This window comes from Lissotriton vulgaris, chromosome 9, assembly GCF_964263255.1.
Source record: "Lissotriton vulgaris chromosome 9, aLisVul1.2, whole genome shotgun sequence".
Lineage (NCBI taxonomy): Eukaryota > Metazoa > Chordata > Amphibia > Caudata > Salamandridae > Lissotriton > Lissotriton vulgaris.
Window position 1 is genome coordinate 895378700 of NC_141697.1, and position 22976 is coordinate 895401675.

Below are 22976 nucleotides of genomic sequence, written 5' to 3' on the forward strand. Positions count from 1 at the left end.
ATTTAATTAAATTAAATTAAATTAATTATATTATTTACAATTAATAAATTAATTAAATTACATTTCTTAAATTAAATTAATTACATTTTTCAAATTAATTAAATTAATAAAATTAAATTATATTATTTACAATTTATAAATTAATTAAATTACATTAATTAAATTAAATTAAATTATATTAATTATTATTTTAAAATTATTTAAATTAAATTTATTATAATAAATTAAATTATATTATTTACAATTTATAAATTAATTAAATTACAATAATTAAATTAAATTAAATTAATTACTTTTTTAAAATTAATATAATTAAATTAATTAAATTAAATTAACTAAATTACATTATTTTAAAAAAGATATACTTACCTATACTTACGTTGTTATGGCATGCGTTGTAATAGTATCTGCTATGTAATGACATGCGTTGTAAAGGCATGCATTGTAATGGATCCTGCGTTGTAAAAATTGCGATGTAACGGTCTGCGTTGTAAAATAACGCGTTGTAACGTCATTGTTCCGAGCTGGGATGGTGCAGTGAGCTAAAAAATGGTGATGGATCAAGCCCCGGATCTGTTGACTAGGTAGGAGTGTTCTGCTTAATTCAGATACTCTGTCCATCACCACCCCCTTTTCTGAATCGTTTTGTCCACCATAAGCGTGGAAGGGTATGCTCAGATGTGAGTCCCTTGCTCACTGCACCATCAGGATTCAAGCAAGCCGGGCCGAAGACAGCTGTAATGCCAGGAACCGGTCCCCGGAAGCTTGTTTCCTTTCCAGTAAAAGAATTGGCTTGGTAGTTTGGTCTGCCCTGTTCCCATGATGCACTGGGCCAGGGACAGACTAATTTGCATGTAGCCAGGTTCTGAGCTGGGATGGTGCAGTGAGCTAAAAAACGGTAATGGATCAAGCCCTGATCTGTTGACTGGGTAGGAGTGTTCTGCTTAATTCAGATACTCTGTCCATCACCACCCCTTTTCTGAACCCATAATAATATAGGCACCTGCTGAGTCATCGAGACATACGTTGAAGGCCCTTCTTTGTTGGTAAACTAGTTGCACTAGGAAACCATTCAGTTCGATCATAGAGCACCTTTGGGTGTAAACATTGGTTCGCAACAATTCTATGTTTTCAACTGACATAGTGTGACAGACCCCTTGATCTTTTAAGCAGCAAATGTTAAGCCTTAGGCTCTGCGGGAAGTGATCCCTCATTGCTATATTGTGAATTGTAAAATCAGTGACTAAAGCTGAGTATCGGTTAGGAAAAAGTATAAAATCAATAACACTTTTGCCCCTGCCACCATCATAAGTGCAAGGAACCACAACTGGTCTGCTACCAAATTCGTTGCTGTAATCCAGATTAAATTTGCAAATAAATTCATTAAGTTTTTCACCGTAATCCAAGTGTAAAAAATGGGTCACATCATCATTTGATGGGGAAGTGAAACCACAGATCTTGCTGGATGCTATTTTACACAGTTTGATGTTAAAATCCCCTCCCCACACCAAAATAATATTTCCTTTCCCCTTAGTAGTTAAAGCTTCTAGAATTTAGTTGATCCATGACAGACAATATCACAGAATTGCAAGCATTATTATAAAAATTTACTAAGATCAAGTTTGTGGAGCCTAAAAGCTTGTCAGAGGCAATTTGGTAATAGATATTAGGGAATTTTACACTTACAGTAGATTCATTTGACACATAAATGCAAATGCCCCCCTTATGTCTGTCATGTCTCGATGGAACAGCTGACAAATTAAATGTTTTATAACCATTCAGATAGGTAGGTTCCACGGCCCATGTTTCCAGTAAACAAAAAATGTTGAAACCAATCACGAAATCTAACCATTCAGGTAAACTAATCTTACTATGAAGCCCTGCCACATTCCAACCTAAGATGGTAATTATACTTGAGATATAGATTCACCTGAACCCTGGACTACCAGAGTTAAGCCAAGGGCTAGTGTGCTGGCCTCCTACTCAAAGCCACAGAGACACAAAAGGCTCCCACCATCATGAACCTGCACCTGAATCCAACCTGAGTGAGTCCTGAACCCCAAAGATGTGTCCCTCCAGTCTTGGTCCCTTGGTTGTGGTGCTAAAGGTGCCCAGATGATCAAATTCCAAAGCTGAGGTCTTAAACATTTTTGGCCAAAAACTGCTCTGAGAACTAGGAGTAGACCAGGACCAACCTGCTTACCCATCCACCCAAGGTGCATCGCCTGTCAGATTGAATTCACTGTTTCTCCTGCTACATCCTTCTCCGCAGCAGCAAATCCTGTTTAGCTGACCTTTGCCAAAGGGGTATCCAACCTTGTGGAACTATCTTTGGCTACAGCACTCTTCCTCATCCCACTGGGGATTTTCAACATCCAAAAAAGAGATCAAGTCTGAACATAGAACTCTTCACCATGGCTTTGACTCAAGGCTCCCCGACCACGACGCTCCCTCCTAGGACATTGCCTGCAGCCTTGCCCCACTGAACTTTACCTTTTCAGAAATTTTTTCTCAACATTTCTTCTAAGTCCAAAAGTAATAACTGACCAGTCCCAATCCACCTCTTGTATGCGAACCGTGCTCCTTTGCAGTTGGCCATATTTTTCGACTTTGACCCAGTCTCATTTGAGTGGATGTCCACGGTTTGCGATTTGATCTTTTAGGCCCTAGTTTTCACTAAAAACTTTACAACTTCATAACTCGGTTTCTACTGATTGGATATTAGTTTTTTTGGTGTCAAATAGTTTATGACAATTTACTCTATATTTCTAAATTGGTGTGCAATTTTTCTTGTTTTGAGTTTCCACTTTATTACTGTTTATGTACAGCATAAATACTTTACGCATAGCTCCTAAGTTTAGCCTGGCTGATTTTTGTGCCAAGCTACCCAGGATTAAGCACAGGTTAATTTAGTGACTTTTTGTGACTCACTCTGCAAGGGATTGAGGCTGTTGCTTGACCATGGTTCACCTCCCAGTCAACTAACAACTCAACGTCTCACAATCCCTTAGTCTTGTTGAGCAGTTAAGTGAATTTAGGAAGCAATGCATCATAGTGTTGGAGGGCCAAATTTCATTTTCCTCATTTGCATTAAAATAAAGTGACTAGTTTCCACTCTCCTCCTAGACCACTTTGTATTAAAACAAACGATGGATTACAATATATTGTAATGCCCGCAGTCACAGACCAGTCTGGTCCTACACAACGGTGTGGGGTTTTACCCCTCCAATAAAAAAAGTTCTGCCTCTCAGGCACATTCCAGCCCATTAAGTAATTGCTGCCTGACATGTAATACTCCACATTTGGAGGGTTCACAGAGTCCACATTCACTAATGTCTTAATTTTATCAGCATATCTTTCTAAATATCTGTCAATTATATTTGTCGCAATTTCAATATCTTGAGGTGTCTGTTGATATATATACAAGAAAACAAGAATTGAGTTGGCTGTTTCAACCTATATCTTCAAGGATTTGAACAGTTCCATACACATGTGCAACCAAATATCATAATCACTAATTTCACTTTTTCCACTTTCCTTCCTGCTGTGGCTTTAGAAGCCTCATTACTTTATCATTACTTTAATGTTAACATTGACCTTACTTTTACAACCACTAATGTTGTGACTCTAATTTCCCAGATGAACATTTTGTGCCTTTGCAACTCACATGTCTGTCCAGTGCAAGAGCAGCGCTGTGAATGCCCTTTATTTCCAGTCTGTAGGCCTTCTATCGGCTGACTTTATCTCATGGCCAGAACAAACAGAGAAGTTGATGTGCATACAGAGGTGTGGGATCATGCAACACAGCTCCTCCATCTAGTTTCCCAACTGGATGTGGAGGAGCAAAATCCATGGTGTGCAGGGATCTGCAGAGTATGCCACCATACAATAGGACCCAAATCTGTCAGGCATGATTTAGGCACTGCTTCCAATACTACACTGGTACACTGCTGTTTTACTGAAATATTAATACTGACTGCAAAGGTTTTGCAAAGATTCTTGCCTTGAGATTGGAAAATGAAATATCCCAACTGCTTCACGTGGACTACACTATTCTTATTATATATATACATTTCTCTCATTGGAAAATGCAGGTGTTTTTGTGATGGAATTTCAAAGGCTCCTTTCAGGAAACCCAGGTGCAACACTCACCTGAATCGCTAAAAGGGCATTTGATCGCATTGTCTTGGAGACTTTACACACAGGATCTTTGCTGGTCTGGTATTGTCCCTGGATTCACAATGTTGGCCAAGCTTCTTTACATAGATGCCAAAGTCTGTGTTTTTGCAAATGGTCCTATCCCACCATTCATTTCTCCTCTTAATATTTACATTGGAACATTGCCTTGTGATTATTAGAACAAGTCTGAAAATATAAGTAATTAAATCAATTGAAATGAAATTCTTTTTATGTAGATGGTATTATTATTTACATGGCAAACCCCGAGGGTTTCCTACAGTCATTCTTTACTGAGGTCAATGCATTCTGTTCTGTATAGTGCATAAATGATGCAGTGATTTAAAATCATAGTTGCTGTTAATAATCTATGCATGCAGAATGATGATTACCACTTTCATAGTGTACTTACATTGAATATTACAAATTTTCTGGAGCAAATAATTCTACAGGAAGGTTGACCTAAACCTCTGTGCTTTCCTCAGGAACAAAGAACTACTCATAACTATTCTAAGAAAGCATTTTAAATGTAAAATAGAGTGTGCGTTAAACGTCCTCATTTTTAATCTTACCTTACTCTTTTTGCCTAAGGCAGGCTTGTTCAGGTTGGATCAAACAAAAAATAGAATTATATTTTGATTGGCCTTTAAAACATGTTTTTACGATAAGTGCTTGGACACAGTGTCAACATTTCTTGATGTATAATCTCTTTGAAAATGCACTATCGTAAAAAGATGTAGAGATGAAGATGTGAATCAGTTCTATCAGATGTTGAAAAGAAATTCAATATCACCTATTATTGAGGTGCAACAAAAAAAACTCTTCTGAAATCCTTTCCCCAATGCTAAATCATGTTATCAACTTGTATAATTTGACCAGTCTCTAACTTACAGGATGATGCTCAAATTTGATAAGATCAGTAGGCACTTTTTAGGTTGGGCCACTGCCCCCCTCCCCCCCCCCCATGCCACATTAATATGTGTAATTGAAATTGTTCCCTAAAGGAAGGAAAGAAGCAACAGTTGTATTAGAAAAAGTGATGGTTCCCTCTTGGCAAGTAAATCAACAGTCACTTTATCACCTCATCATCCTCATGTGCACTATTCTTAACTTTCTTTACAAAGCATTATTAAGTCGTATCTGAGTCTCCGAGGTAGGTGATGAAAAAGCCTTCATTGTTCTCCTTCTGTACAGAATCTGGCACATTCATTTGCATGCCATTAAAAAATAGCACTGGATTTGCACTGGTTTTGAATATTGATATGCCACTCCATTAAAGACGTATAAGGCATCTCTATCCTGCTTTCTGTTTATTGAGTCCTCAGGCCTCTTAGGTCATTATAGCTCAATGAAATGATTAGGTCTTATGTTTGTGGTTGCAATACAGCATAACCGTCCCAGTTTGGAAGCATCAATTCTGCCCTCCCCTAACTTAATATTTTGAGTACATTTCTACATTATTTGCTATGACCAGCATATGACAGAAGGAAGTGGAGAACCTTCTGAAGAATCGAGCTTTGATTTTTCTACAGTAATGGTGTTTTTAAATTGTACATAGTATTGAGCTATTAAAAATAACAGTAACTACAAAATAAAAAATAAATAAAAAATTACAGAAAAAAAAAATAAAAAAATAACAGTAACTACATTTAATTAAAATTAGTTCATGGTTTATTTTATCAAACAAAATCTCTTGTAATTCCTCACCTAAGGACAATCCCCAACATTAACCTTCACATTAACCCACAGAGGCAACAATCAAAGTGACCGAAGTCGCAAGGAAACCGTTATTGAAGTCAAGCTTGCAAAAAATCAAATCTAGCAAAAATGTTTATCTTGCGTCCCAGTTCTATCTACTGAAACAGCAGATTTCCAAGCTTTAATTTTTCTTACATACTCTAAAATACCACCCAAACAGTAAACATTGTGGTGATTCCGAACAGCCTCCCATTTAACTGAATGAGAGTACAACTAATGTTCTCATGCTGCTGTAAATAGTTTCCATGATTACTTAGCAGCAAACACATATTACTAATAATGAAAACCATGAACTTTAAACACACATTTAAAATTCAATTTTGTTTCCATCTACAATTGTTTATATAAGAACGATTCAATTCAATTCAATTCAAAAGACCTTTATTCGAATTTCATAAAATTCATAAAAGTACATACGATAAAAACAGTCCCATTCTCTATGCAAATCTATTTACATAAAATTTATTTACTAAGGGCCTGATTATGACTTCAGCGGCAAGTAAACCGGTGTGGCTTTTTGGTGGTCCAACTGCCTGCTTCCTTGGCAGTCCAACTGCCTTATTAGGATGTGAGCAGAAACACCGCCTCCAGACAGCTGCCACAGCCGATATCAGAGCTCCCTCAGCTGCGGCAGGAGAGGCACAGGGAACCCATAGAGGCAGTGCCGGTATATGTACCTTTTCTTGGCGGGGAGACCACCATGCGAGAGTCGTCGGAAACGCAGTACATTTGTCCTAAAAGTGTGGCAAGGGTGATTGTGCCCTTGTGTGATGTCACTGGTGCACATGGAAAGCGCTCCAATACCTTCAGGTCAGGTTCTGAAGGAAAATTCTCCCTCAATCTTTTCCTCATACAGTACACAGACGCTATCATCCTTCTCCTCCTGTTCACGTATAGCCAGGCGGACTTTGGTGTGATTAGGATTGTTTTTTTTCAGAGGAATCAGTACCCTCTGGCTTTCTCAGATCCCCTCTGATACCAAGTGTGTTGATGAGAGATGTGTGAAGTATTCATTAAATGTTTGACTGTATTTAGAATTCAGATAGCCTAGGAAAAAAATGTTTAGACTCTCCTATCAAACCCAAAGCTCTTCATTAAAGTGCCATCCCCAATAACCATCCTAAAGTGTTAGGCTGAAGCTGTGGATAAAGGAGGAAACTTCATAAAGAGTAAATGGATTATTTTAGTTCATCCTAAAAATTCAACAAAAATGACATACTTGAAACACTCTTGTAAAAAAACTATATGTTATTCCATTTCTACTTAAAGACATTCACTTTAATACTATGCACCACATACTATATATCTGATTGCCTTCTTTTCCCGACACAGGGGACCATCACTAATTAGTCTGGCAGGAATTGCCTCTGGAAATATGACATTCTGCCTGGATGACTGTTGAAAGGCCCATGGTAATAATCATAGTCTGAATTTTTATTCAGAAAACATCAACATACAACCAAGCCCAGAATCTCTCGCGGTTCTGGCCTCTACTCTTTTTTCCAATTTCTCTTTCCTGGCTAGTTATCTGTTCCTTAACATCTCTCCTTTACAGAGTTCATAATGAACTGATTTGTCATTGGTGTAAGCTTCAATTTATGATACACTTGTGAGGCACTGTCCAACTCATTGATTTCAGACAGAACGCGCCAATCTACTAAATAAAATAAAATCAGTTTTGTTTCTTCAGCAGTTTACTTTTGGTCTGCATCTAATGTAACAAAAATGTATTGACTGTTCAAAATATTATTATTTTAATAGAAGGGTAGTCAGATTCTTATGATGCTAATCAGATTCAAGTCAAGTCAAGACATAATACTTTTATTTGATTTCATTAAAAATCTTTAAAAGGGTATGCAAACCACCATAGTACATTGTAAATTAAATTAGGAATTTTGACAATACAACCAGAGTCAGGCTCCTGGCTTGGAGCAATCTTAAAATACCTGACATGCACTATTGTATTACCAATAAATACTAATCAGGCATTCATTTAAAAATGTATTGTGATTATGTAACCCCATTTCTAGAAACAATCCTTCCTGCAAACCATGTGAACCCCAAGCCCAACCTTCATAGATCAGCCATTCAACTTGACTTGTCACATCAGCAGAATTCTCAGTTGAACTCGTTAGACTTGGACTGGAACTAACTTAGGGACATATCTACAAGGCCCCACAATAATTATCGCTCAGTGCACTTAGCGCAAGTATAATTATCGCCGGCTATCGCTGGATAATATCGCAGAGATAGGGCGTTATCACCAACACCTATCTTCAATGCGATATAAAATCCAGCGATAGAGGCAAAATGTGCGATCATCGCTGGAAATATAGCGATAGGCAAAACCTTGTAGATAGGGCAGGGTGGTGTCAAGGTTATAATCCACCACCCATAGGCTATTATGGCTTAGTCAGATGAAAAGCAGGCGTAAGGAAACCTGCGATAAGCAAGGTTAGCGCTACTTTTATCCTTGCTGCACAGGTTAGCGTGCAGATTGATAATAGGAGTACTGTCGCTTAGCGACATTTTCCTGGTAATTTCTGTGTGTTACACCCACTTTGCATCTCATTAGCCATGCAAAGCTGGGCGTTGAGGAAACGGGCGCTAAAGCGGCGATAATTTTAACGCTGGGCTTTGATGATGTGCGAGTAATGATTTAAATGTATTATGTGTTCACCTTTTTTGATTTTTATTAATCGAATAAAGAAATTCGACTGACTGACTGATATGCCCCTTGATTTTTAACTTCTCATAGAAAAGTCCACCACTAGGGCTACGGCTTTTGACAGCTACAATGTTCTACTCTGCTCCTGACTCCATTGGCCAATCCAAGGCAACAGAGCTGTTAGTTAAAATTGCCAGTCCTCCAACTGAGTTTAATGCTTTATGGTGTCTAGTACTTCTTGGGAAATGCATAAAGATTTCGCAGGACTTACCTTCATGTTAGTACAAACTGAAGCTCCCCCATAAAATTAATAAACTCGATATGACTGACTACAGTAAATTAATCCACCATGGCTAATCAAAAAAATTGATCATTAAACTTCTAAAAATGTGATAGTGTACTCAAAGATATGCTGGTATCCTAAATCAAACTTAAAAAAACAATTAGAAATCCTGCATATTCCACATAGGTTAAGCACCGCTCATCTAGAAAGTTTCATAATAGATTCACTGCACATCGCATTCACTTGCACCAAAGCTGTAGACAATGATTCCAATCGGGTTTCAGCAACAAAGATCAGCCCAAGTTAGAGAAAAATCTTTGTTAAAGTCCAAGGGCGTGAAAATACATAGCTCTATTTCTGTATATAATTTTCTATTTACTCATATATATTTCCTGTTAAAAGATTAACACGTTTTCGATTTAACCACATTTGCCTATTATCATAAAAAAAACATTTCAACACATAATGCGTTTCCAATCGAAGAAGGCCCTATTTCAATATTTATTTGTCTGCACAAGTTCAGGTTACATTTCTGATATTAACTCACCTTACATTTCTAGGCACTAAGCGCTACAATAGGTTACACTTGTACATACTGAAGTAACAGTATATTAAAAGATGCTTCAGTGATATTGTACACTGCTACTCTCTTTGCTTGCAATTAGATTTAATGTTTCCAGAGGGTATGCATCTAAATTATTTTCTTTTTCCAGTATCTCGTTCCCAACGATAGTCAGTTTGGCTGTTGTTCATAAAAAAAATGTGAGGCATATTATCAAGGGGGTTTATCTCCGCTTTTTTGGCTTTAAAAGCCAAGAAAGCGGAGATAAAACTATCTCCCTATTACCTAGCTGTCGCTAACACCAGTTAGCGACAGCTAGTAGGAGATAGCGACCATCTTGGGCCCCGCTTTGCATGTCAGTGATATTTATCACTAATGACATGCAAAGTGGGCGTGCCAAGATGTTAGCGACTGGAAACAGTCGCTAACATCGCTATCTCCTATTACCAGCTTTTGGAGATATTCGCGCTAAGCGCGAATATCTCCAAAAGCTAACACCTGCCCTGAGCAGTTCTTAGCCATGTTATCCAATGGGAGGTGGATAACATGGCTAAGAGCATTAGCTCGCTAATGCATGAATATCGCTGACTTTTCAGCGATATTCATGCATTGCGGCCGATTTTTATCCCATTTGCGATAAACCTTGGTAATACCAAGGTTTATCTGCGATAAAAATCGCCGCAGCTCGGCTTTAATTTTTTCACGCTAACCAAGCAATAGCGATAATTATCGCTATTGCTTGTTAATATGGCCCTGTACCTTTAATCATGCTTAGGGAATCCTTTGACATCTGTTCATCCTGTCCTCTTCATGCGTTCTCGATAGATATAAATTATTTTTCTTATTTTTGCTATGAAATTTCTCCCTTATTTGAATCTGGAAATGATTTCTCAGTGGGTGAGTTGAATCTGTTCTTGTGCTGAAATGTCTCCAGTTTTTTTTGTTCAACCCTATAGGAACAGTGCAAGGATTTTCAGTGATACGCACAAACTTGTATAGCACCTTCCATTCCCTCCTGGAAAAAGAGCCTTAATCGCATCTCTTAGCTGCAATTTTGGACACCCTACTTCCCCAAGCTGGTGATGCCTGAAGGTGGCTTCTATTCCTTATGTTAGCTCCAGACTTCTATATCTGTCCTCCTTTCTGCTTCTCTTCTTTTGCCCACTTCCAACAGAGTTCACACAGAATCTACAGGTCGATGATCGACACGCTAATATATAAATATTCAAGTTACATGGCATCGTCAACTAATCCCTGCTTTGTTCAACACATTCCCTTCCATTTAATGTGTACGCTTATTGGCATAATGTCACACGATCTGGTGTGCTCTGGCACCTGGTTAATGCTACAAATATAAAAATAATCAATAGCGCAGATAGGGCCACAGCATCAGATATGGAGGAAAAGCAAACGGGTAGGAGACTGATCGGGAGAGAATTGAGGAAGGAGTAAAGCTACATAGGAAGCAGGAAGGGGCAAATCGAGTTCTCTGCAAGCAGGTCAGAGTGAAAGGGATCCAGAGAATGATGGACAGGCAGAAAATAGAAAGTGCACATTGACAGAGAGTAGGCAGTTAACTGGACACCAGTGGGAGCGAAGGCAATCATGAGGGCTATTCTTTCGTAAATCTCTTCTCGAAGCTGGGTGACACCCTAAAGCACTCTGGGGGCATTTTTACAAGCCCCTATCACCACTACAACGTCACTTTCAGTAATGTTGTGATAGCAATAGGGGCCTCGCCTTATTTACAAGGCAACGTTAAGCCAATCAACGGGGCTTAACCCCTTTTGTGCTCTTGACGAGCTCAGCTCGTCATGAGGCACGGTTGCGCTGCGCTCATGATGAGCTGAGTTCGTCATGACCTGCGTGGCGCTCACACGCAGGGATAATTTCCCTGCTGTGCGTTCCACAAAAATGGGTGTGGTCATGACGTGCTGATCTCGTCATGAGCACAGCGGCACCGTGCAGCGTGACGAGCAGAGCTCGTCACAAGCACTGTGGGGATGCGCACGGTCCCTCCGCCCTGCACCGCAGGTGAATTAGCCCCGCGGCGAAGGGGTTAACACTGCCTTGTAAATAAGGCACCCTTTCACGCTTTATATAGCGGGAAAGGGGAGGGCATTAGATGTTGTGGTGGGTGTTCACCCATGTATTCCTCCTTCCTGCACATAAACAATCACTTTAAAAGAATGCTGTTTTGCAACTTCTATGTGTAATGTGTTAAGCCTCACACATAAAAATTATAAAACGGCATGAAAAAGATTGTTTATCTGAAGGAAGGGGGACATTCCTACACATAAACAATCTTCTCCTCAACCCAGACACCCTGGCATAATGGTGCAAGAGTGCTTGCATTGGTGCTAGGTTGCTACGTTTAGCGCCAGCGCAGGGAAAACGCAGGGCTGCACCATATGTTTGTAAATATGGTGCAGCCCTGCATTTTTGAAAAGGCGGAGTGCAGTGGTAAGCCAGGAAGGCTAATGCCGCACTCCACCATTTCATTGTTAATATGCCCCTCTCACTGTACACTACAATGTCATGCTACAATGTCAGTGTGGGGTCTAAAGAATGTGCTGACCTTGGAATACTTGATTTTGATTTAATGCAAAAATTGAAATGAACTTGCACTTACCACGTTGCCTTTATTTATACCCAGTTCATTACTCTATCTTATTGCCATTTTTTGTACATAAGCGATATAAGCATCTGGCTAGAGCGCCCCCAGAAGGTTCACAATAGAGACAAAACTAACACATAGCCTTGCATTCTCTGGAATCAAGCCTGGAATAATGCACACAAAAATAATTAGTGAAAAGATTCAAATAATGAATCAAGCCTGGGGAACGAAAATATCCTGAGGTTGTATGTCAAAATATGGTTTCAAGAATATCATTGTACAACAATATCATGGGCAAAAATATCAAGGAAAAAATATCAAGAAAGCATACCATCACTTTGTGTTAACCAGATTCCGATTGAATCTGGTATCCTGGTTATTAGCCTTTCCCAAAGGCTACATGAATCCTGGTGCACTAAAGCCCTGCCCTTGTGACAATTTTTCTGAGCAGGATACTCTACATTTTATCTTTTTCTGTGAATTTTATGACCCCCCTATGCAAAAAGTTTATACTTTCGCTGCTCGGAAATTGTCAATTTGCTCAAGTAAGGCCTGCATTACTATTTCTTCAAATGCTTTCTCTTCCCATGGTTTGTTTTGGGGCCACCAGCTTTTTAACAGGGGCCACAAGATATAGGAAGAGGTTGTCTTTGCAGTAGCCAGGCTGTATCTTCTAACTGTGTTCTGGGAACTATATGTGCCACCCTGTGACCATTATGCCAACACCCTAGTCTAGTTACCGAGTTAACGTTTTATTACTCTTGCACTTTACCCATTGTATTTTATGTTTATTATTACGTTTAGTGCTGGCTTTTAATAATGAGTTTTTAATTTTACTTGTTTGTACTGTTGATTTAGCCTATTTACCTACATGATTTGGATTTTTTTATTGTACATGTGGGGTCTTTCAATTACTGTGGGCTAGATGTAGGTATCCAAATGCCGGTCGGTAATGGCCAAAAATACCGATTTTCGGCCGTTACCAACCGGTATTTGGATACTGAGATGTAGGGCATCTCAAAATACACATTCGGTAATTTTACCGAATCGGTAAATTTACCGATTTGGTAAAATTACCGAATCTGTATTTTGACATGTAGGTAGCACTGTAAACAGTGCTACAGGGCTTCAAGGATTCGTTATTTACCACCAACTATTAGTTGATGGTACATAAGGAATTCCTATGTAAATGCATAAATGTGCATTTACACCTGTGCCATGTGGCACACATACATGCCCTTAGGGCATGTATGTATGCCACATGACACACAAGCACTAATCAGGGGTGCAACAGGGTGTCAAAGTGACACCCTGCCACCCTTGACTTTTTCGGAATTTTACTGAATCGGTAATTACCAATTCGGTAATTGACATTCATCCCTATGGGCCTCCAGGCCCATAGGAATCAATGGCAAATACCAAATCAGTAAATACTGATTGGGTAAATACCGAATCTTACCGATTTGGTATTTTTTACTGAATTTTTATCTACATTGCAATTACAGATTCTAAAATACCGAATCGGTAAAATTCTGTATTTTAGAATCGGTAATTTGCAAATACCTTCATCTAGCCCTGTATGTCTTACTAAATGTTTGCTTTTATGGCTTTTAATGGCTGAATAAAATATCTCTCGACTTGACTCGACTTATCAAGAAGGGTGGTGCATTTAGTTGAGAATAGATTTACAGTTTTTCGCTCCGCTTCCACGTACCTTGATCGTATATATGTGAATATGCCACAATCTAAGGAAACTGATGATATATTATGTGCAAGTAAACAAAAACTATCAAGACAAGTACATATTAATTATCAATAAGTTGGAAACGCGTGCTAAGAAAAGTTGAAAAATTATCAAAAATATTTTAAGCCCTTTATTCACATTAAGCACTTTAAATACGATATGCCAAGAATGGGAACTGTTTTCCAAATACATGATATTTTGGTATTTTACCGATATTAAGAAAGTTTAGAAATGCCATGAATTTATGGTATTCTATATGTATTCAAACAAACACTGAGTTTATTTAAAAGTCAAGTTGATGCATGCATTGGCAATATGTATTTTACATGTATAGACAATATAGCATGATGCCAATATGAGTTTTGTATTTAACAATGATAAGGAAAACGACAGTATTTTCTCTATGTCCATTGCCATATCACGTGGTATTTCACAAATGAGCACTGTCACTTTAAATTGCCTTTCACAAGAACAATTATTGTCGAGTGAACAAGCCGCGCGAGCGGTGAAACGCGTCTCTGACGGTTTTTGGGACAATAAACTAAAATATGCACTAGATTTGGGTCCGTGTCTTGTCTACCGCGGGCGGTGGCGAAAGGAGAAACGCTCGCCTGCGCAGCCTTGAAGCGTGATATATATATATATATATATCCACACAAGTTCTCACGAAACAGCGCCGTAGTCTCAATATCACCGCAGCGCCGCCAGAAAACAGGAGACCCAGGATTTCCGTGAGTAAATTAATTTATTCTGCAACACACGGACAGCATAGCGTTTCGGCCTGTAGGTAGTTATAGTTAGGATTATTTTCAATAGAAAATCTCAACATTCTATTGTGAATAACTTTGGCGCCGGTTGAGGAATCTGCCTGAAAATGTCCTCAAATTTGCCTCGCGGCGCCCCGGTCTTTCCCAGAAAGTTTGGGGGGGATTTGTCAAGCCGGGGCCGAGAAAAAATGGGGGTCCCAAAACATGTTTTCCCCATGTTAATTTCCATAGGGCGGTCGACCTCACTTTTAGCCCGAACGGCTGAATGGATTTCCACCAAACTTGGCAAAATTGTAGGGACTGGTAGCCCGATGTGCCTTTGCTATGTCTCAAGATATGTGCTCCAGTGGATTTTGAGTAATTTAGGTTCAAAAAAATATATATATCTATAAGTGCTCCCCGGTACGCGCACCGGGGCGCTAACCAGCGCCCTACGCGAGTTCGCGAGCGGAAAGCTGATTGGCTCTCGGGTGTCTGTCAACATTCCAAACAGTCCGGAGCAGCCACCATCTTGTGTCTCGGTAGGATCGAGACACAAGAGGTGGCAAAAATAAAGGGGGAAATGACCATAAGGGGGCAGAGTAGACCCCCCTTGACCCCCTAGGTTTGATGTGGGGGCTACAAAAGGGCCCCGCGGGACCAAAAATGTTTTATTTTTTTTGATTTGCGCGGGGGGAGCGCCCGGTACGCACACCGCGGAGCGTACCGGGGAGTGTACAATGGGGTAAAAAGAATGATAGAGTTTTTAAAAAATGTAGCATTTTAATTATAAATTGGAGGTAGTTCTAAAAAGAACTGTTTTTTTCTTCTTTTTGTTGTTTTATATTTTTTTAATGTTTTTTTGAACATTTTGTACATTTTTTGGCTTTTATGAACTATTTTATATTTTTTTTGTTATTTTTATGGGGAGAAACAAAAAACAGGGAATTGAAAACGGCTCAACTGGAGCAAAAAAAAAACATGAAAAAGTTATGGATTTTTGGGGCATTTGTGGTTGTCACCAGCACGGTTGATGAGCGTTATGCTTTGCTCACCATAGGTGATGGTCTTACCACAAAAAATACAAGAGATCTTGTTTTGCCCAAACTTTTGTTTAATGTTTGGGACCATCTCCCTTGTTTCTGGTCACGATGGAGTGGGTTGCTTTTGTTTGGAGGTGCTGGGTGAAGATTGGGGAGGGTTGCTGGCCAGTTCTCTCACCTCTGCCGCAGCATAGTTGTTGGGATGCTTGCGCTGCATGTGTTGAATCATGGTGTTATTACCAAATGAATATGTCTTATTAGGGTTCCCCCTTGAAAGTTCAATGCCACAGATTTGGCAAGTCACCTTTGGCGCATTCACTTTCTTCTTTCCCTCTGGGATGGAAAAAAACTCCCATACAATGTGCTGCTTTGGCCTGTATGGGGTATTGTCTTCTGGCAGCCAGCTCCTCCCCTTCTCCTCCTCCTCCTCCTCTTCTTCTTGACCACCAATGTGATGTTGTGGTGGTCCTCTTGGTGGTGGTGGTGGTGCAGATGCTCCAGCTGCTGCTGCTATTGTAGTCATTTTAAAGTACAAAATATTACTCAAAGATCTCCAAACAGGTCTTCCTCAGTCAAAGGACAAAGTCAGAATAAGGAAAAAAGGTGTGGGCTTTCATCATTTGGAAAAAAAACTGTCCTGAACCAATGAAAAGTGTTATTTTCAGGTCACATGACCTGGGCTTTCATCATTTGGAAACCAAAACTGTTCTGCACCAATAAAAAGTGTTATTTTCAGGTCACATGACCCGACGCACTTACGGGACGCGCCCCCGGGCGCGCCCGGAGGCGCGCCCCAGGGCGCATCGCGTAAGCGCGTCTGATGCTTACGTTGCGCGGTCATATTCGCTCGAGTGCTTCCGGGTGCGCTTACGCCGTGCGTATCACGCGGACGCGGCTACGCGATACGTACCATAGGTTTCACACCAGTTATAGTTAGCTGGAAATTTTACTGACATAAAACCATAGAAATTCCAACGTTATAGTTAGTTGGACTCACTATAACAAGCGCGCCTGCAATACACTGCTGATGACGTCACATATTACATCACTCATGACATCGTCAGTGACATCACTCATATGGTTTTTTTCAGTGAATTCAATAGGTTTTTTAAATGCTAAATCCTAACTATAACTGGTGTGAAACCTATGGTTTTTACAGTGAATATATATATATATATATATATATATATATATATATATATATATATATATATATATATATATATATATATATATCATCAACATACATTGATGTAGAGTTAAGCAATATAAACCAATACTTACCTATATAAACTTATCTTGTCAAAATTTGGTCCTCAATATTTTACCCATGACATTATGGTTTACTGATATTCTTGAAACTATATTCTGGTGGCATAGCTTGAGAAGGCACTGCTTAGTCCTATATTTGTAAAGGTTTCTGTTTACGTATTAGAATTGTATAAAAGCATTAGGTCCTTATTACAAGTTTGGCGGTGCGGGATTGGGGCGGTTCACCATCGTCCTGCTCCTGCACCACCAAACCTGAATGCTCTTACAAAATAAATTGCTGTCTGGCAGGGGGGCAGGGTGATAGTCACACGGAGGTGCAGCAGAAAGGCTCAATGAGCCTTTTATACTGCCTGGACATTGGACCACCACAGCGCATTTTTGCACGCCATGGACTGTAAAGTCCATGCTGTGCTGGAATGGGGGGTGCTGGCACACAGGGGGCACAACATGTGCTCCCCTACATGCACCTACCTGCATGGGGCAAGGGTGGCCCTCTAGGGCCCTCTTTGTTTCCCCGCTGCCAGCTTTTAAATGGCGGTGCTGACCACCATGTAAGGCTGGCAGTTGGGCTACTCAAAATATGCATTGTGGTGCCACAGCAAAACCACCAGTATATTCTGAGCCTCTGGCCGCTGCGCCAACACCAGTGGACGCAGTTCTCTGGCGGTCCTAGTGGTCACATGGTGACCTGTCCACCAAACTTATAATACGGCGGTCAGACTGCTGGTGCGGCAGTGGCTGGACCCCCACACTCCACGAGTCTGGAAGTCCATGGACCGCCAGACTCATAATAAGGCCCTTAGATACAATTTAAGATAACTTAGGGATATTTTTATGTGTGATTTCTTGCCCACTGGATAAAGGAAGTCTTGTTTTTTCAATAATGTCTCTTGTGAATCAGCATGCTGCTGTAATAATGACAGTTCTCTCTTTGTCCTCTGCAGGGCCACTGCATTTCATAATTTTATTAAAGTGACGCTGACAAAGAATGCAAAGAAGAGACCCAGTGCTGCTAAAATGCTGAATGTAAGTAGAGGCTTGGAGTATGGTCTGAGGAAGGCTTCACTTTCTGCAAGTGAAAGGTACACAAATTCCAACAATAGTGTTTCATTTGTAAAACAAAAAAGTGCAGGAGACCAATGTGTTTTTAGTTGCCCACAACCGGTGCTTCAGAATACTGAATACATGACTTCATTCACTTGTCTACCTCTTTCTTCCATGATTCTCACTTCCTGTCTCCCTAACTCACTGTTGCTGGTTCTCTTTCATCCCTGCTTTTGCGATGTGCTACTGTTTCCTCTCCCCCTTCATTCTCCCTTATCTGCTTTTCTCTATCTCTTACTATGTTCCAAAATCTGATAATGAAAAATATCCCCTGTCCCCAATAATAAGTTCTCGTGCCCACCACCTGTAACCGCCGGCACAAATTTAGCACTGCTTCTAGTGGTGCCTGTTTGTGGCATGGTTAACAGTCAAAATATTGTGTTTAAATTATCAACCTACTAGAATATCGATGTTAAAATATCGTAATGCCAGAATATCGACAGTTGTTTTTTTTATTATTTAAAAGAGTTTTATATAGCGCTATCTAGACCCGAAGGTATCAGAGCGCTTTACATGAGAATAAACAATGTAGCAGAACAAGTTCAACAAATTGCACAATACATCAAAAAATAAGCAATACAATTAGGGGGGGAGAAAAAGGACAGAGAGAAGTAGTGGAGGGGGCAGGCGAGGTGAGAAAGGGAGGATAAGGGAAGAGACAATAAGGAGAGACGAAAAGAAGTCTGTCTAAAGACCAACTGGGTAGGTGACGACCAAGGAGAGAATCCACGGCCCATCTCCTCTATAGGAGATATTCAGCATTTATGCCAGGGGCACCAAAGGTGGCTTACCATCTCCAACTATAACTGGGCTTGAAGACAAACTTAGCCACTGTAGTGCTGACAGGTATGTCATGGTTGCCGGGGATCTAAATTGTACCTTTGAGCCCCTTGCGGCAGATGACATCTTGGGTATCTCAGATGAGGACGCCAGGAGGGGTATTCCACCTTTATCAATTTCGCCCATAAAGAGGTGGTCCCAACGGGCCATCCAGCTTAACACCTGGGGCTCGGGAAAGCTTGGCTTACTAGATCTGCCCCCCTAAAGCTGTCTTTAAGAATATCTACTGGAACTGGGTATCGGAAAAGAGTAGCATTGGCCCCAAACAATGCAGAGCAACCAGGGAATTCCTTAGGATTAAGGACATGGCCCTCCTCGAACCCTACCTTGATATAATATCAAAATCTATAGATAGGGCTTTGTACTTTAAGTTTAGGGTAGGTACGCTCCAGGTGGGTGAATTGACTGCCCGCTGGAAAATCCCAGCCCAAACCTCACCTTTTTGTTTATTTTGTGCTTCTAGGGTCGAGTCTGTGGCCCACTTCCTATTTGAATGCCCGTTTATAAATCTCCGAGATCTAGGTGGCTAAAACCACTGTGTAGAGAGTTGGGCACCAGACACCACATAGTCGCTCTGCGAATCTTGACGTTCGACACCCGGCCCTTGTTCGTGTGTGGTATGTCAAAATTTTCAAGTTGGGCTTGGTCGATCAGATCTAAAAGGCTTAATGAAATTGTTTAATTATGGTCATTGTAATTAGACCTTCTTAAGTAATTTATTGATGTCATTTGTATTCTTTTATCTAACCTTGTGGATGCATTTTATATGTTCTGATTTTTAACTTGTTGTGCTATGTAACGCTATTAAAGATATGTTTTATCGAAATAAAGTCTATTGACTGACTGACTGACTATAGCTAAACCATGTAGCTCCATCGGGCCTCAGACAAAATAGTTCAGTCTCAATACGTTGAAAGGGGAGAGAAGGAGAGACATAAAATAGAGGGAGGATGCGGGAGGAGAGGACAGGAGAGATGAAAGGAAGTGGAACAATGTGGTTCAACAATATAACATAAAAAGATAAACAATTACACATTTCATCAAACAATCGGCAATACATTGGGAGAGGAGAAACGGAGAGAGAAAAGTAGTGGGGGGTAGGAGGGGTGAGAATATCATCGACAAGAATATCGAGTCGAAGGTAAGTAATATTGTTTTTTTAAATATCGATGTTAAAATATTGTTTTGGTTAGTTAGTGTTATGTATGTTAGTATTTAATTTAAATGTATGTGTTCTATATTTTTGTGTAAGTATTGCTTTAGTACTTTAATATATGTGTTAAATTTATGTAAGTTATAAAATAAAATGTAATAACATTTTACTTTTTAGTTCTGTAGCGGGTTGTGGGTTTATAGGGGAATAGGGTGGGAAGTAATTTAATTATAATAAATGTATTAATATTTTTTATGTTAAGATTTATTTTTCAATAACATTTTGGGGTTGATTCGGATTCGGTAAAATCCCATATGAATAGCCGTACGGAGCATTTTTCCCGTACGAATTGTACACCTTCAACGTACCCGTACGTACGATAAAGTACAATCCGAACCCAAAGCAGATCTCCGTACCAATCGTACGAAAGACAATATAACTTAAAAATACGTACAAATCGCATTTGGAACACGCAGTACGCGACATCTGTATGGATCGAAGCAGCTTTTTCCGAACCAGCAAGTATGTTTCATTACGACAGCTCTCCGTATGACTCTTTTGCGACGGGAGTTTGAAACATCCGTAAAAACAGATTTCGACTCGAATCCCATGCGAAACGGACCCCCCGGGTACGCGTGTACACCCCATGATTGCAGGGGTACGGTGCATAGGGGTACAGAGCATAGGGGTATGGTGCATTGGGGTACGGTGCCTAGGGGTACGGTGCGTAGGGGTACGGTGCATTGGGGTACAGTGCATAGGGGTACGGTGCATAGGGGTACGGTGCGTACCCCCATGATTGCAGGGGTACGGTGAGTATGTGAATGTGTAGCTCTCTGTACGAATTGCTCATACAACATTTTCCGTACGAATTTCGTTCTCGGTCCCCGGTCCGGATCGTACTTGTCGGGTCGTACAGCAAGTTTACGATTCGTACGGTTCACCCTGAGGGTCCATATCGTACGGTTTTTCCCTTGCTATTCGTACGGTTTGCAGAGATTCAGACGCATTTTATTCCTACGGATCATACTACACGATTTGGACGGATTTGGACCATTCGTACAGAAACGGCTACAAATTTGAATCGTCATACGGATTAGTTTCCCGAATTGGAATTGACCCCTTTGTGTTTTAGTTTTGTAGCGGTTTGTGGGTTTATAGGGGAATAGGGTGTGAAGTAATTTAGTTATAATAAATGTATTAATAATTTTTAGAAGGTATTAATTATTTTTTAATTACATTTTGCGTTTTATTTCCGTGGCGGGTTGTGGGTGTATAGGGGCATAGGGTGGGAAGTAATTTAATTATGATTAAATAGTGAATAATTGTTATTAATTATTATTTATGTAGGGGAGTGGGGTGAGAAGTTATTTATTTAAAATTAATTGATTTATGGTTTTTTAAATCATTAATATTTATATATTCAATATGTTATATTATTAAATGTGGTTATTATTATTTAATATTTGGATATTAATAATGATTAATTCATTAATAATTATGTTAATTGTGTCTTTTTTAAGAGTTGTGCATTGATAGGGGAGTAGGGTGGGAAGTAATTTAATTTTAATAAAAGTTTAATTTTTTTTCTATAATATTAATTGAAAATTATTGTATAGTGTTATTTGTGTGAACTAATTTATTACTGATTGTTTTTAATTTGCTTGTTAATTGTTATTAGTTGATTGTTGTTTAATAATAATTATTTGTTAATTAATGTTAATTATCTTGCTGGAGTGGGAATACTAAATTATTCCATTCTGCTATCCAACACTTTCCCTACTGTTTCATTTGCTTGAGTGGGAATAGTAATTTTTACCCTCCCCCCCTATCCAACCCTTTTCCTACTGTTTCACATGCTGGAGTGGGAATAGTATTCTTTCCCCACCCGCTATCCAACACTTTCCCTACTGTTGCACTTACTGGAGTGAGAATAGTAATTTTTACCCCCGCTATCCAACACTTTTCCTACTGCTGCACTTCCTGGAGTGGGAATAGTAATTTTTACCCCTCCGCTATTCAACACTTTCCCTACTGTTACACTACTTTGAGTGGGAATATAAACTTTTACATCCCCGCTATCTAACACTGTCCCTACTGTTGCACTCACTGGAGTGGGAACAGTAATTTTTAACGACCCGCTATCCAACACTTTCCCTACTGTTGCACTCGCTGGAGTGGGAATAGTAAGTTTTACCTACTCGGGCTTCACTACCCCACCACCCCGCAGCACTCCCTTGGCGAGCCACCACTGGCAAAATGTACTTTTCCCACTCAGTCTGAGCAACAGCAGGGAGCCTTTCAGATTTCATAGAGACAAAATTTACTATTCCAACTCCAATAAGTGCGACAGTAGGGAAAGTGTTAGATTGCGGAGGTGTAACATTTACTATTCCTACTCCAATGAGTGCAACAGTAGGGAAAGTGTTGGATTGTGAAAGGGTACAATTTACTATGCACACTCCAGTCAGTGCAACATTAGAAACAAATAAATTCTCTTCAACACAATAAAATAATTTCAAAAACAAAGTAAACAAATAAAAATATAAAATATGTAAAAAAACAAATATATTTCATATTAACCCTTTCAGTGCTTCGAACGTCCAACGGTCGTCGCGTGCACTACCTCGCTAGTGCTGCGCACGACCGTTGGACGTCCGAATCCCGTTAGCGCGATCGAACGTCCGCACTGGGGCGGAATTTTCGACGCGCTAAACGGGTTAAACTTAAATAAAATAAAAAAGTAAACAACATAAAATAAGATTGTAAACAGCATACATTTCTTACATTTACTATTTGATACATATGTTATTACTACTACACTTTACATAAAAGTAGGCAACGTTTTCTACTAATAATGTATATAATGTACTACTCCCACTTCAGGTAAAGCAACAGTAGTAAAAATTTTAAAATTTACTATTCCCACTCTAGTTACTGCAACAGTAGGGAAAGTGTTGGATTGCAGAGGGGTAAAATGTACGATTCCCTCTCCACTCAGTGCAATAGT

The 22976-nt window shown here is 39.6% G+C and overlaps 1 protein-coding gene across 2 annotated transcripts in view; it reads left to right on the forward strand.

Moving 5' to 3' along the window:
* LOC147692459 (mitogen-activated protein kinase kinase kinase kinase 5-like) overlaps window positions 1-22976 on the forward strand; it is a 742536-nt gene that overhangs the window by 406060 nt on the left and 313500 nt on the right. For both annotated transcript variants that reach the window (XM_086938659.1, XM_086938658.1), the window contains exon 11: window positions 17814-17895. In XM_086938659.1, the coding sequence (XP_086794785.1) occupies window positions 17814-17895 (82 nt within the window). The remainder of the gene's footprint in view (window positions 1-17813; window positions 17896-22976) is intronic.